The sequence below is a fragment of the Corapipo altera genome, unplaced genomic scaffold (genome assembly GCF_003945725.1).
Source record: "Corapipo altera isolate COAL_440 unplaced genomic scaffold, ASM394572v1 22, whole genome shotgun sequence".
Lineage (NCBI taxonomy): Eukaryota > Metazoa > Chordata > Aves > Passeriformes > Pipridae > Corapipo > Corapipo altera.
The window spans coordinates 15,705,834-15,721,272 of record NW_020884886.1 but is presented as its reverse complement, the minus strand read 5'-3'; the positions used below and the strand labels follow the sequence as shown (position 1 = coordinate 15,721,272).

General features: G+C 35.1%; 1 protein-coding gene across 4 annotated transcripts in view; it reads left to right on the top strand.

Moving 5' to 3' along the window:
* Positions 1 to 15,439, top strand: part of ATP8A1 (ATPase phospholipid transporting 8A1) — a 116,258-nt gene that overhangs the window by 74,260 nt on the left and 26,559 nt on the right. For all 4 annotated transcript variants that reach the window (XM_027642666.1, XM_027642668.1, XM_027642667.1 and 1 more), the window contains 6 exons: positions 1,023 to 1,206; positions 1,313 to 1,423; positions 6,415 to 6,489; positions 6,610 to 6,732; positions 9,203 to 9,281; positions 11,493 to 11,554. In XM_027642666.1, coding sequence (XP_027498467.1) covers positions 1,023 to 1,206; positions 1,313 to 1,423; positions 6,415 to 6,489; positions 6,610 to 6,732; positions 9,203 to 9,281; positions 11,493 to 11,554 — 634 coding nt within the window. The remainder of the gene's footprint in view (positions 1 to 1,022; positions 1,207 to 1,312; positions 1,424 to 6,414; positions 6,490 to 6,609; positions 6,733 to 9,202; positions 9,282 to 11,492; positions 11,555 to 15,439) is intronic.

The window sequence follows — 15,439 nt, the reverse complement described above, 5'->3', positions numbered from 1 at the left end:
TATATAGCCATCTCCACACAGGAGTCATGCTTTGGTACCGGAATTGCTGTCTTTGTAGGCAGCAATGAACGGTGGTTGTTTGGGAGACAGACTCGTGGAGCTTTTTGTATTTCATCTTGTTTCTGTTTGTACCATGAAACAAGAGGCATAGGGTTTTATCCTTGACTCCAGTGCCAGGATGCACGAGAGTGGATTGCCACACTGCTTAAGGTTTACTCATTACCTTCCCCACCCTGTGAAACACAGCAGTTTTAGCACATAATTTCTGTATGTTATTTTCAGTTATGATGTCTCAATACTGCAAGGGCCTAATTCATATGAGAGTATGAACTTTAAAAGTAGAACTTTGATAATACAAAATGGAAGGTACACATGTGACACATACAATGGTAGATGTGGACAGAACTGATACAGTTTCATCAATAAATTTGTCCCAACTGTGGACAGGCATTCTCTTAATGACAGATAATTGGAACAGTCCTGAAAAGAACATGGGAGAAGTTACCAGCAACTAATTTAAGTAGAGGATCAAGATTTAATCTTCAGAGTTACTCCCTCTAATTTATCAATGTAGGCTGTGTTAAGATAGTGGCAGTCCACTCTGTGACTGTTTGCTATCTGTCTCTTAAATATCTTGTTGTTTGTGTATAAAATCTGTATTTAAACAGAGAAAAAATAAAAAGCATAACAATAAAATGAATGTAATATCTGCAATTGTTGTAAGTTAATATTGGTAGTGGCAGCATCTGAAATTCCTTCCATTACTGTGTTTTAGGGGCCCATTGCTGTTTGACCCGTGTTTCTTCAGTGCTGTTAACATCTTACTTCAACAAATCCAAGTTTTCTGTGAATTTTGCTGGGAATATGCTTTTAGCCCTGAAGGGCAATAACAAGACCATGTCTCTGATCAGGATGTTGATTGGCCTATTTTTATTACCTGTTCACAGAATATAAAGTATGTTGTGAAAGTGCATTCATTTGCAAGTCCTGTATTAAACCTGTTTCTTTGCGTTACCCCTTAGGGTTTCACCACTTCAAAAATCTGAAGTTGTAGAAATGGTTAAAAAACAAGTTAAGGTAGTAACTCTAGCGATTGGTGATGGAGCAAATGATGTTAGTATGATACAAACAGCACATGTTGGTGTTGGTATTAGTGGGAATGAAGGTCTACAGGCTGCTAATTCTTCAGACTACTCAATTGCTCAGGTAAGTCATTACATTGCAAAGTACTACAATAAAGTATTTTAATATCAAATTAATATTGGTGTATGCATGTTTTAATTGCATGTTCATTTTTCTCATTTTTTTTCAGTTCAAGTATTTGAAGAACTTGCTGTTGGTTCATGGAGCCTGGAATTATAACAGAGTAGCTAAATGCATCTTGTATTGTTTCTACAAAAACATTGTCCTTTATATTATCGAGGTAATTTTACAGTACATTAAATGTTACTTCTTGAAAGTAAGAACTTTAATATTTTGAGGTTTTGATTATTATATATGGTTTTAAGGAAGTATTTTAACTGTCAATTAACCTACTAGTACTGAGTCTTTCTTTTTAGTAATAAACTGATTAATACTAATGATTTATTTTACTTTGAAAACCCCAATTGTTTTAAAAATGCATAATAAATATTCATACTGAATGTTTGTGTTGCATAATATTGCTAGTTTATTAAAATTCGGTACCTGTAACATCATTACCATAATTAGGGGATACAGTGATGAGTCATCTTAAATATATCAAGATATGTATGTGCTTAAGATCCTTGAGCTGGTGTCAGTAACTGTCCAGTTCACAATCTGAAGCCCTTGTTAAGGTCAGTGTTAAACTTCAGGGCTGTTGCTGTTCAGAACAGTGCCCAGGGGTTTTACATACATGTTTAGTTACGCTGTTGCAAACCTTTCTCTTGCTGAGGGGGTAACCGTGCCTCCTTAGGCTCTAGTTCATGAACAGGGATATTTTCCTGAAAGTAGGTGAGCTATGCTTTTTCACTTGAGATTTTAAGGAGGTTGGAATTTTGTGAATAATACAGTAGCATGAGGGGACTGTGTTGTAATAAGTGTATGTTTATTGGTAGATGTGGTTAAAACAACATGTATAGCTGTAGTTTTCATTATCTTCATGACCATATGACAACCTTAAAATTTTGATTGGATTTTTAAAATTATTTTTAAATTTCCTCCTTCCCCTCCCTTAATTTTCTTTCAACAGCTGCTTGCTTTCTAACAACCAAATATGTATCTAGTAATTATGTTTATAATTGATTCAAACTTTACATATCCAATGATACTTTGGGTTAAAAATGTGGGGGGAAAATTAATTTTTTACAAAGCTTGATCACAAAATAAGTTTTATAGGTCAGTCTTATGTATTTTTGTATTAACAGGGTTAAGAGATATTCTTAAAACTTTCATAGTTTTTTTTTTTGTATTTTCAAATTAGTGTCTTAAACTTGCAGAGTAAGTGTTCAGTTTTACTGAAAGAAAATGCCTTATTTCTATTAGACCTTATGTAAATGTTATATTAATATTTCCAATTTTGATACTTATGTATGTAACTTTACAGTGTTGTAATATCTGAGAATGCTTCAGTTGTCTTTTTATGTACAAGTGTTGTAGCCAAAAGAGTGCATTTTTCTTAGCATACTTTTACATTTTCTATTTTTGTCTTTTTTCTCCTTATTGTGTTATTGATGCAAATAGATTTCAGTCTGAGTGGCAGCAAGTTTGTAGCCTGTTGAGAAAAACATAAGTAGGAAGCTATAAAAAAGCAAATTCACTAAAGATCCTTTTTTGCTTTAGAAGTGATGGCACACTTTAGATCCTGTCTTTCAAAAGATGAGTATCTACTTACATGGTCAGACTTCCAGAAGTACTGATTACTAGTAGCTCTAGAAATATTTGGAAAAAAAAGTATTAATGTATATTTTGTGCTTACAGAAAAATACAAAGCAGTCTTTAGAACACACTAACTTATTTTTCTTAGTTTTCTGTCATTGTCACCTGCAAACACATTGTAAATTTATATCTTAGATATAAGTGTCCCATTTGTTTGTATTCTTTGAGAAAGAAAGTTAAATGCAAGGTACAGAGATCATAGTCTGAAAATACAAAAGGCTAGAACAGGTAGTGTCTGCCTCATGAGTGGATGGAAGGGCAAAGAGATAATTTTGATGTGAGTTATGACCCTTCTATAAATAAAGCATGCAAGCATTTTGCCATGTACACCTTCTCTGGAAGACAAGATGACTTCTACTTGAATTCCTGTATACCCAACGTTTGTCAGCTTATAAAACTTTCAGAGTGTTAGTAGCTCATGTCAATACTGTGAGTGAATGGGCAGAAATTCATCATTGAATGTCTCCAGAAAGGACAACTGCCAGTCTTGAGTCTCTCTTTTCAGTTTTTTTGTACAGATCAGGCGTGGGAGCAGAGACCTCAATGAGTATTTGTAAGCTGCTGCTTAATATGCAGAAATGCTACATCAGGAAAACGTCTGTGAGGCTTTTGTGGCCACGCCTCCTCTGTCTTGAAGTTTAGAAAATAGTACCGTGAAAGGCATGTCTGGAAGTTGCTTTAAACAAGTTTCCTTTTATTAGCTGACAATAACTAAAAATACACAACTTTATTTCATAGATGCATATTATGTTTTTAAAGGTTTCCTCATACTAATCAAGCTAGTAATGTAAAATATTCCATTTAATCTAAAATACAGCCTTTATTCTAGGCATTCATGAGCTGATATGAAATAAGTGTCATTGGTTTCTTTGTTCAGAAAATGGTGAAGGTCTATAGTAATACCCAGACACGGTGATTAGTGTTTATTGACATTTAAACTCCTATTCATAACAAACTAAAAGTGGAATATAATAATTTTTTACTACTCTGTGTCTTGATGCACTAGCTATTTAAATATGGGCCTCACCTTTTGTATGGACTAGTCCCAGTGACTTTAGAGGCTATATTCTGAAGTATCAGTATAAATTACAAGTGAAAACTCTGAATTTCTAAAAGGCCACTTAATGTGCATTATTAAGCCTGTACAGAGCATCACACTCACCTAGGATAAGCCTATGCAGAGTCTTATACTTATTTTGAAGGGATTGTCATTATCTTATAATGATGGTTGGGATTGAGATTGATCTAGTCATTGAGAACTTCTTTGTGGATTGGTTTTGGTTTTATAATTACCATTACTGCATACCTCTTTTAAACTACTCATTTGAGAAGTTATGCAAATCACCCTTCAACATAAGCAGGACAAAATTTTCCTATTCCTACTTTTCATTCTGCCAATTAGTAATACCTAGTAATGACATAAAATAACTGGTTTGTAATAAATAAAAAAGTTGACATTTTTAAAAATAATAATAATTTTGAAGATCTGCATATGTCATTCATGTTCCATGTAGGGGAAAATTCAAATAAAAAAGTGAAATACCAAGACAAACAGAAGAAACAGATGCATGGAGTTCAGATTTAAAGTTCAGTCAGAGATCTTTAAAGGGGGCTGTTAGTAGCAATTTAAGTGATACTACGTAAACACATTGCTTATACTAAGTAATTAGATCTGTAATGGCTTCTTTTTCTTCCACAAACTTTGATTGATGGGAGGGGTTTATTTCGTTTCTCCCAAGCTCTTTTCATCTCACTGCTGAGTTTACTCACTTTCTGCTGCTTATGTCCATAACTGGAATTCATCATTTGGTTCCTGATTTCCTTTGCCTGGCATATCAGAATGCCCATGATCATACTGTGACCCATATCATGCATAACCCCAAATGCGAGCAGGCTGTCTGTGTATACTCACAGTGCTCCTGAGCTGCAGAGTTCAGGTGCTGTTGTTCAATATGTTACTTAATGTATGCAAACTGCACTGAGTTCAGTTTGGAACACAAACAGCAGAAAGTGATTGTGCTCATGCCCACAGTTTTGCATCATATGGTTTGAAAACTTAGAAATACAAGGATTTACCTTAAGGGCCATCTCATTTTAGGTGAGTTGGGAACCTAAATCTTTCCTTTTTGATGGAAATTTTATAGTTGTTGAACTATAGAATGGTCTGAATTTTCACTACCCGTTCACTTAAGTGGTCTAAAATACTTTTTAAGAACACCCATCACCTGCCTTTCTGCACAGGGGTGCTAGATTAGTAATTTAGGTTATTAGCATAGGACCTATACCTTAAGAGAGAAGTGTTTGAGTCTGCTCCTACATTATCATGTTCAACGTCCTAAAAACTTATTTTGCAGGTACAGTTGAACAAATAGCAATTTTGGCTGGATTTTACCTCTGACTTTTAGTGTTAATAGTTGTTGATTTTAGGGGGTTTTCCATCTCAAAGTAGTCATAAACATGTTCAGACATTCCACCACATGATTAAAAAAAGAATCTGAGTTTGGTCATAGAGTCCAGTCACCTGGAGGCCAGCCTAAGTACATGTTGATAAACATACATATTGATTGTAGCAACCCATGCTTCCATAATAAAGTAAAATGAAATGTGAACTGTAGGAAAGCAGCATTTAAAATTCACTTGAAAAATGTGAGTCTTAAATTGAGTAGAGTGCCGTTTAGATGATTTTAACTTTTGTCACCTGAGAACTTATGTTTGTCCTAGACAATATAGTTTCAGTGTAACTTGTTAATAAAGATTCATCAGACATGCTGCTTCTCCACTTTGTCATTGAACTAATACAAGCATGAAGAAGTAGGAGAAAGCAGATATGCTGTGTGCTATGCTGAAAAACATTAGAAAATATATTATTGTACCTTTCAAATTAAATTTGATTACTTTCAACCTTTTAGCAAAAAGGGATAAAAATTGTGCAGTAAAAGAAATACCTGACTGCCTCTCTAAAGTACCCTGTAGTTGACTTAGTGCTTGTTAACTAAATAGTTGTGCTTGATTTAGTGCTCTGGTAAAGTCTGATCCTCTCATGACTAAAGAATATTGGTACAGTTTTTGGTTCCAAAGAGCAGCTTGCTCTATGACTTCTATTAGTTAAGAATTTTAAGTTAACAATGAGAAAAAGATGACTACTAATCTGTAGGCTCCCCCTCCATAACCTCGTATTTCTCAGAATTTTAATTTCATTAAGAGTTAAGTCAGCTTAAATCACTCAAATACTTAAAGAACCTGACATTTCTTCTGAATGTCCCTCCTTTGAATGAACCTCCTTTGGTTTCATATTTACATGGAATTGGTCACGTATCTGACTAGATTGCCTATTATCTGTTCTTGATTGCAATTTGGTTTTATTATTGATTTTTTTTCATATGGATTTAAGCCAAAACATTTTCAACTGTGTTGTAAATGTGTTCTAAAGATATTCATTTTTGCAAAGCTGAGGAAAAATCTGTTTATCATACCTTGCAAGACATTTGAGTAATACACGGTTCTAATCTATTTCAGGTCTGGTTTGCATTTGTCAATGGCTTTTCTGGACAAATTCTTTTTGAAAGATGGTGTATAGGTCTTTACAATGTGGTAAGATGATTTGTGTGGTTTTTGTTATTTTAACCATGAAAGTTTCTTGACTAAGCAATCTTTAAGTAACTCCTTGCCTCTGAAGTTTTGCAATTTTACTTTTTTTAATCCATCTACTAGATGTTTACAGCAATGCCTCCACTAACTCTTGGAATATTTGAGAGATCCTGCCGAAAGGAAAATATGCTGAAATATCCAGAGTTATACAAGACTTCCCAAAATGCACTGGACTTTAATACTAAGGTAGATTTTTTAAAAAATCAAATTATTATAAAGCAAAAATGCATAGGAATTCAATATATTTATCCTTTTTGTTCTATGCTGCTCATAATTAAAAATGGAGGGGATTTTTAATACTACTATTTCCACGTCTCCACTTGTCTGTGAATGGTGCAAATCATTTTTAACAAGTATGGAAATGGACAACAAGCACTTTACTTTTTTTCAGCCCCGATATTTTTTTCTCTGCTGGTAATAAAGCTGTCTTCTGTAGGCAGAAGTGATTAGACCTCACTGTCGCTTGGCTGTATGTATTTGTACTGTTATATGGAAATGGATTACTGAAGCCTGTGGAGAAGTGTTGCTGAGGACAATAAGAACTGTCATTAGATTTGTAGAGGGAGGGACGTGGTACTATTCTTTGTCAATTTGGAGTTGTGATTTTATGGTTTAATTTTGAGTTTTGGGGAAAAAATACTGGGAGTAAGAATGTGTCAGGGTGGATTAAAAGGAATCAGACTATTTTTGGTGGGAAATGGATGACATTCATCTTAGAGAGACTAGGACAAGAAGTAGTAAAAGAATGTAGGAATCTTTAATACATAAAATATACAAAATTTCCACAGCATTGTCCATAAATAATCTCTCATAAACTAAATTAAACTTGCTCCTGAATCTGTGTTTTCATGAGTATTTGATGTTTTTAAGAACTTCTTCTGATTTTATTTTTTGTAAATATGATTATGGCATTTCAAGTAATGTCATTTTATGTTGAACTTGGGGACATTTTCAATATGTCATTGAATTAACAATGTCTAGATGTGATGATCTGCAGTAGATGTGCAGAGCTGATACAGCATGCTTAGCTCGCTTAGCTCTTATATCTGTGCCACTTGTGCTGTATAACTGGAGTTACCCCAATATGTATAGAATTATTTGTCTAAACTATCTTTGTTCACTGAAGCAGATGAGATTCCTTTCCTTCATCCTCACTGCATCCCTTTACCTGCAAACACAAACTTGGAAGTTGTCAGGAGACTAGGGAACATAGTCTCTGACGTCGCTGTGAATGCTTTACAAATATGACACTTTTCATGGCCCCATTAATAGACACTTTTGTGTTGTGATAATTTTAATAAATAGTGTTAGTCATGAGTTAGAACTTGGATTTTTCTGTTTTAAGATAAGTCTTTAATATTTCTGTTATTACACAGATGTAGTGTTGACTTCATTGGAAATTCTGTGGCTGTTCCCATACAACACTTGCTTTGAGTAAACGTCTACAAACTTGCCAGCTACAAAATTCCCACCTATATAAGTTGAATAGTTGGTGTTAAAGATTTTACTGCCTTGAATGTTGATGCAGATATTTGTTATGGTAAAAGGGATCAAAGGTTATGAGGTCATGACAGAGGTTAAAGGATTAGCATGTGACAAAAAGAAGTGGTCAGGAAAATGGAAAAGTAGAACTAATTTTTCTTGCACCCACCTGTGCTTTCTGTCAAATAAAAACTTCTGGCAATGACATAGCAAGGAGGAGAGACAAAGGTTAATGAGTAGCACAAGTTAAATTTGCAAAGTATTGCAGTGTCAATTGGATCATGCAACCTGGTGTAGTTGTATAATCTAACAAAAGACTTTGAGAGGTTGTGGAAAATGTGAGACAGGCAACTTAATTTCAATGGTTTGAACACCTTAACGCTCAAAATACACATCAGCTAGTTACAATAACGGCCATAGTAGTCAAAAGTGTTATTAGTGGAAAAAAAATTATTGCTATACTGAAGGAAATGAGTTACATATTATTTATTAAGTCATTTTATGTCACTATACAATATATTATGGAAAGCATCAATAGACTGTTTATCCTTAACCTTAATACAGTTCTTTGCAGAAGGCATCTTTTACAAATTAAAATCAATTTGAAAGTAAAATTTTTATTATTTAGCAAATACATTAAAGGAATTTTAATATGATAAAATTATGCTCTTCAAGAATTAAGCATGTAAGGAGATATTTAAGGAAGATACTTTTATTTGTCCTTTTTTAATTCTTTTGTATGTGAGGATATGTAGGAAGGCATATGTAAAACAGGTTTTGGTTTTTGTGCCATCTAAATTTATTCTTACGCAAAATGCAAATTAAAAAACTATAGTCCTTTTTAATTCCCTGCATAGAATGTAGCAATTGTTCCAGATGTCTGATTTAGTTTCATTTTTCTGAATATATTCCCATATGTTTATATTTTAATTTCCCTTCTGATTTGAAATTAAAAGGAGGAGATAATACACACTTTTTTCAAAGCATAAAAATAAACAAATGACCCATGAAGAGCTAAGAGGCAGAAGGTGCCTGTCAGTTATATTACTTCACAGTGGTGGCCTGACAGAAACACATTTTGTGAATCTAACACACAGCTAAAAGAAAGGTCAGGGTTCACAGAGCTAGTTTATTGCAAATGGTTCTCATGGATTTTCTGTTTTCTCTTTCTTAGGTTTTCTGGGTTCATTGTTTAAATGGCCTCTTCCACTCATTCATTCTGTTTTGGTTTCCACTAAAAGCCCTCCAGCATGGTAAGTATTATGAAAAATAAAAATATAAATGTTGAAAAGTACAAAATATCTAAATATTATCTTTTTTATAAGGGAAGCTTTATAAATACTAACAGTTTAGTGTGGATAAATTTAAAGATACCATTTCTTGAACTAGACCAGATGTGTATTTCAAATGTTTTATTTAAATTCTGTTTATAAGTAGGAGTAATGTTATGTGTATATACATTTAACAAAGTAGGGTTAATGCGAACTTAAACAAGATTGAGTAAAAGAGATTGCTATTTAATCATGCTAATTTTTATATAGGCTACCGTGTTACACACCTATGAGATCCTAAATCTCCACTGTCCCTTGTATTGTCTCTTACATTTTGTCAGCTTTTAGTGTTGTTGTGTATACTTTTTCTCCTGTTACTTCAAGGGCATATTAATCTGCTAGTTTACATTTCCGTGAGTAGTACTGTGGCAGAGGAACGGTGACACATCATCTGCTCAGTCCTATCCATCTTCTAGTTCAACTGTCGTGTATGCTCCTGAGCTGCCAAAGGAAATGGGGTCGTTGAGAGGAAAGTGGTGTTAATTAAAAGAAACTTGAAAGCACTGCTTTCAGCATGTGGGAATGTTTTGGGCTGGGGGAGCTCTCATAGGGGTGCAGTTTTGTTTTCCTTACAATTTGTGGGGAGAAGAAACCTGTGTACCTTACAGCTTTTCTGAAAATTAGTCTGCTTGGTTTCAGTGATATAGCCATGAGGCTACCATGGCATAGAGGGCAGAAATGTTCTCATGGACGTTTTGGAACTGTTGAGACTAGACAGTGAGACTGTCACAGCTTTTTGTGCCTGAAAAGGCTAAGGGAAAAACTTCTTGCGAGTATTTTACACTCAGGAGATTCCTAGTGGGTAAAGGGAGGTATGTGGTGGCTTGTTTTCTCTGAAAGGCCACTCATATCACAGTGAGGTTTAGACAGCCCAGGAGGAATGAGGTTCCAGAATGTCAGTGCATATTCCAAAACCATAATCTCAAATCGAGACCAAAATCCCTGTTCAAAGCTGTAGCCAATCCATGCGAGAGATTTATGCATTACATGATGGAGAAGTGTTTAATGAGTATATATAGTGATGCAGAATAGAGTTCATGTGTGAAAGTCAAAGCTGAGATTCTTGCACGAGCACTTGTGAGAGCAGTGTAGCACAGGCCTTCTCGGCCCACAAACCCTGGGCTGGAACTTACCTGCTGGCAAGGGGCCTCTTCAAGACTGAACAAATTGCCTTCTGCCTTCCCCTTTCATTCCTAGAGAAATTAAAGGTGAGTAAGGGAGTAGAATTGGGACCTGGGGAATTGTGTACATGGTGAGGTGGTATAATCAGTACCTGGCTTGAGTCCAGCTGGTGCACGGAGTTTTGTATGAAGGGGATATGAGTGCAGAATGAAAGCTGCTGTTAATTTAATCTGATGTCTGTGTGTGTAAAGAGGAAAGGGAAATAGTGCTATTAGTTTCTTAGGGAGGAGCTGATGAGTACCAGAGACAGGAACTTCTGAGAACAGGTCTCAGTTTCCACCTTCTCTTAGCAAAGAAGAGGTGCAGGAAGATCCTGAAACATGAAAGGAGGAATGGGAAGAATGAGGGATAGCTCAGATTTCTGCATAGAATTGCTGAGTCCCAGCACTCTGGCTAATGGGCATAGACTTAGCTGCCTGCCTGTTCTTCTATTTTATCCTCATTATGCTCTTTACTGCTAGGTATATATTGTTAAGCAGTGGAGTGGATGTTTGAGCAGGTATTTATTAGAATGTTGAAAATCAAATCCTGAAGATCATTAAAATCTCCTGGATCCATTCTCTTGATCAAATTTTCCAGTTTAGTCTTTAGTCTTGCTTGTCCACCTGTTTCTTATCTGTAATGTGAAGATTTCAAACTGCATGTGTCATAATAGAGTCTATCAAGAAATACGTTCTCAAAGAATAAGTATGGATTTATAAGAGTTGTTTGTCAGAATTTGCTCCATGGTACGTACCTAATCATTGTACAGTACACAAAACTTACACTCCATGTATTGTCATGTGCAAGATATACAAGTCATAGATCTCTAGTGCTCAGCACAATTTAAGGTAAAATATGCTGTTAGTACAGGTATAGAAAGTGGTACCATCTCTTTTGTACCAAAAATAATACATATAGTGCTGTTGTGGATGTTTAAACATTTTTATTTTTATCGCTTTCCTTCTCCAGGTACCGTGTTTGGCAATGGTAAGACTTCAGATTACCTGCTCCTGGGGAACACTGTGTACACTGTAAGTCTATATTGGTGCTGTTTTTAACTCTTTAAAAGATGTGGGTTTATTATTATTATCTTCATAGAAGACTTGATTTAGTGTAGTGCCTTAAGAAGTCCCTTAAGAATAAGAAATGGCTCTTGAATGACTCTTTGAGAAGCTGTGAAATGCATTTGGCATTCTAATTCCAGTTTTTTAAATGAAGCAGTTTAATAAAGATGCAGAAGATACATCTGTCCTTTACTGGAAACTGTCTATTTTTTTAAATTATGAGAATTATAATTCTCTAATTAGCATGCTTAGTAATTTAAAGTAAGTTTCTGTGTTGGAGAAATCTCAGGTTATTGGCTATCAAACTGATTTATGGACTTGTGAAGATACAATTCTATTCTCTCCCTCTTAATTTATGATGGGGCCTTAAAAGAGGCATAGAGCCACACAGAACAAAGGTTTGTGGGATGCTTTTCAGAGGCAATCAAACTGCCAGAATTATACCTGGCCCATACCTGACAGTAATCTTCTGATACTCTCATAGATACTAGTCATTATTGTTGGGGGTTTTTTTCCTCTTAGTCTTTTATCTCCTAGGATAAATTAATAAAGTTAAATATCTGTTTTTTACTTACTAGATACAAGTGTTACCCAAGAGATGAGGGTTTTCCAAGATCTCTCTTAGGAGCAAAATTAGGCTCAGGCTTACTCTCTGTTCTTCAGTGTTAAAAGTTTAATTAATTTTTCAAGTTCCTGCTGTTGGCAGGTACAAAAAAGAAATTAATTCTTCCATCAAAATAAGTGAGCTGTAATATAAATTCACATCAATATCAATTTCCTTAGGGAATAGGGAAACATCGTACCTGAAATAAAAGTATTCTAGACACATCGTAGTCCTTTGAGAATGTTGCCACTGTTGACATCTCCTATGTTTCTTTTGCCAGTCAGTACATGGCCTTCAAACTGGTTCTTTCAGGCACATAGAAAAATTGTTCACACATTCTCTTAAAAGTTTATTTGTTCTACAATTCCCTTTCTGTGTTGCAAAAGGCAAGCACAGCTTGTTTTGTCAGCAGTAGTTGCATATCATCATGCTATTAATCATATGATGCACTGGTTTCCATTAGGGGTGGATGGAATATCCTGGGTAAGTGTTTCCTATGCAAGTCTTAATAAAATTAAGATGTAAGGTCAAAGTCATTGTCATAGCTCAGTCCTGACAGGAGTAGTTCGACTGGCACAGGTCTATTTGTATTATGATCTCGTAACACCAGGCAGTGTTTACAACACAGTCATCTATCTGAATGTCACTGCTTTCCTTGACATTGATAAATACTTGATAAAAGTATCTACCAGAACTACCTGTTGTTTTAAGTGAAACAAGTTCTTCTTGGGGAGAGTTCACTGCTCTGGATTCTTGCCCTATCTACAAGTGAACAGTTGTTTACTGTTATTAGAAGTTGCAACTTTGCACGGTTCAGCGGAAGTTTAGTTTGTGAATTGTATGTATGTATACATGAGTAACATAACTTCACCTGCCCTATCACCTATACTAAGTTTCCGGGAGCATCTCCTTTTCTTTAATTGCTTTGCTTTACAATTATCCCTTGTATTAGCCATCATTTTGTAGAGTTATCCCTGTACACTTGTTAAACCCAATTAGTCAACATATGGCTGCAGTCACAGCTGTAGCTCATTCTTGAATCCATCTCAGAACTACATCTTACCCAGGCACTCTGCTTTGGGCTTTTTTCCAAAACTAAGCTTGGCTCCAGGATAAAACAAGTTGCATTTGTTGTCCTAAGAGTTTACTGAGATCCTATGGAACTGAGTGTTCAAAAACTATGGCTGTGAAGGTTGTCACCCATCAGTTAATGGATGTCTTGAAATCTTAAAGTACTGCAGCACATGTGAGTATCATCTCTGACATCAGCTGATTCGCAAACACTGAAGACTGCCCTTTCAGATTTGTAGCAACATTTTCCAGTGCCTTCAGAAATTACTTAATTTCTGATATTTTCAATATGGCTTACTGTTTGTCAAGCTGAATCCATAATCACTAAAACAGAGGTCACAATGCAGTTAATCTGTCACCTTCTGCAACTGTGTGTCAACTAATAGAGCTGAAACTTCACCATCCTGAGAGGTTAACTTCTTGCTACTAACCTACAGAGTGACCAAGAATTTCCCAAGAAAACTCTACTTTTCTTCACTTAATTAAAAGTGATTAAAAGTCTGGGGATCAATGAAATTGTAATGGATGTATTCCTGCTCTTGCACAGGAATTCAAGAAGGTCTGAAGCATACATGAAGTGTGAAGTACATTGACAGTTGTCAGTCAGGCATTGTCTTGAAATATCAAAATCATAAGGCTAAGGTACTTCTCATTGTTCGTACTGCTTTTCATGTATGAAGGTTTAAGAAGTCTACATCCATCACTTCTGCAAAAATCAGTAAGAAAGGGATTCTGAAATTAAAACAGTTTTGTTTCTTTTGATCCAGAAAGTCGGGAATATGCACTCATTCATATCATGTCCTGGAATTATTTTATCAAACATAAATTTCAAATATGAAAATTTTTGTACCACCATTTTTGAGAGGTTTTTTTGAAAAAACTCCATCTTTATACAGAATACCCATTTGATTTCTTGTTTCCTGGGTAGGATTCAGTGAGCTGTTGTTAGTTTGGATCAAGCAGGATGAAGCTATAAAACCCATGTTCTTGAGGGAGTCGCTGTGCATAGTTAGTGATTTTGTATGGGGTATCAGTTAAGATCCCTTCAGAGATCAGTCAAAGAGTACATATTCACACAGTGTGTACTTCTTTTTATAAGGACCTGCAGTGTTTGTTTCATGTATACATTTTGTCTATGCAGTGGGAATTCTTGATCTCATCCTAAAGAAGGATGTTTTCTTTTCTTACAGCTGACTCAAGTACCAAGCAAGTGTACCAGATGAGTTTGTTTGGGGCTTTTTTTCCATAATTCATTTGTTTTCACTCATCCTCATATAGCACCAGAACTTGATAGACTAAGCCAATTATAACACTCGCCCTTAATTTTCTTCTAATCTGATTTCATACATGTTCTAGGTAATGGAATTGTGGTGCTGTGAATTTTTTTTTTGTCCTTAATAACACAGCCATAGTTGAAATATTTTCAGAAATAAAAGAACAAACTTACAGGGCAGAGTGTTCTGGCAGATTTTGTATCCTTCTGTGCACAAGACATAGTGAAAGGTTTGTCATACATATTTAACTAGTTATTTTCAGCTTCTGATTGAAGTACATTTCTTCTGGATTTCTGAGACTGCTTGAAGTTCAACCACAAACCCGCTGACATCAGTACTGCCAACCCAGCCAACAGACTAGATTTTAAACTATAGCTGTTATATTTGAAGCTCTGTCTTTGTGACTTGGTTTTTCAGCCACATGTTCTTCAGACTGCACATGAAGCCAAACTTGTGATACACATTCACAAGTGAGTTACGAAATGTAGTAACTATTTCTTGGCTAAACAGAAAACTTATTGGAGTGAATTTCAAAAAAAGTAGATAAACAATTTTCCTGGATCAGCTAGTCTTTGCTATGGGATTATAAACTGTTTACTACTGCTCATCTGTAAATTAAAATGGAGCATGTCCTACAGGACAATAACGTGATGCTTTCAGAGACTGTTCCATAAAAAGTGTAAAGAAAAGAGTAAAGATGGGAGGGAATAATGAAAATTACATAACAGACTTATTCAACATGTTATTTGTATGCAGAACACAGATACTGGGGTGTATCTTTAAATCTTCTAGTGGCAGTTTACTTTTTCTTCTGTTTTCCTGGCAGTTTAACCAAAAAAATAAATTCTGTATGTTAAGATTCCCATGTTATTTAAGAATATTCTCTCTATCTTTCTCTCTTTA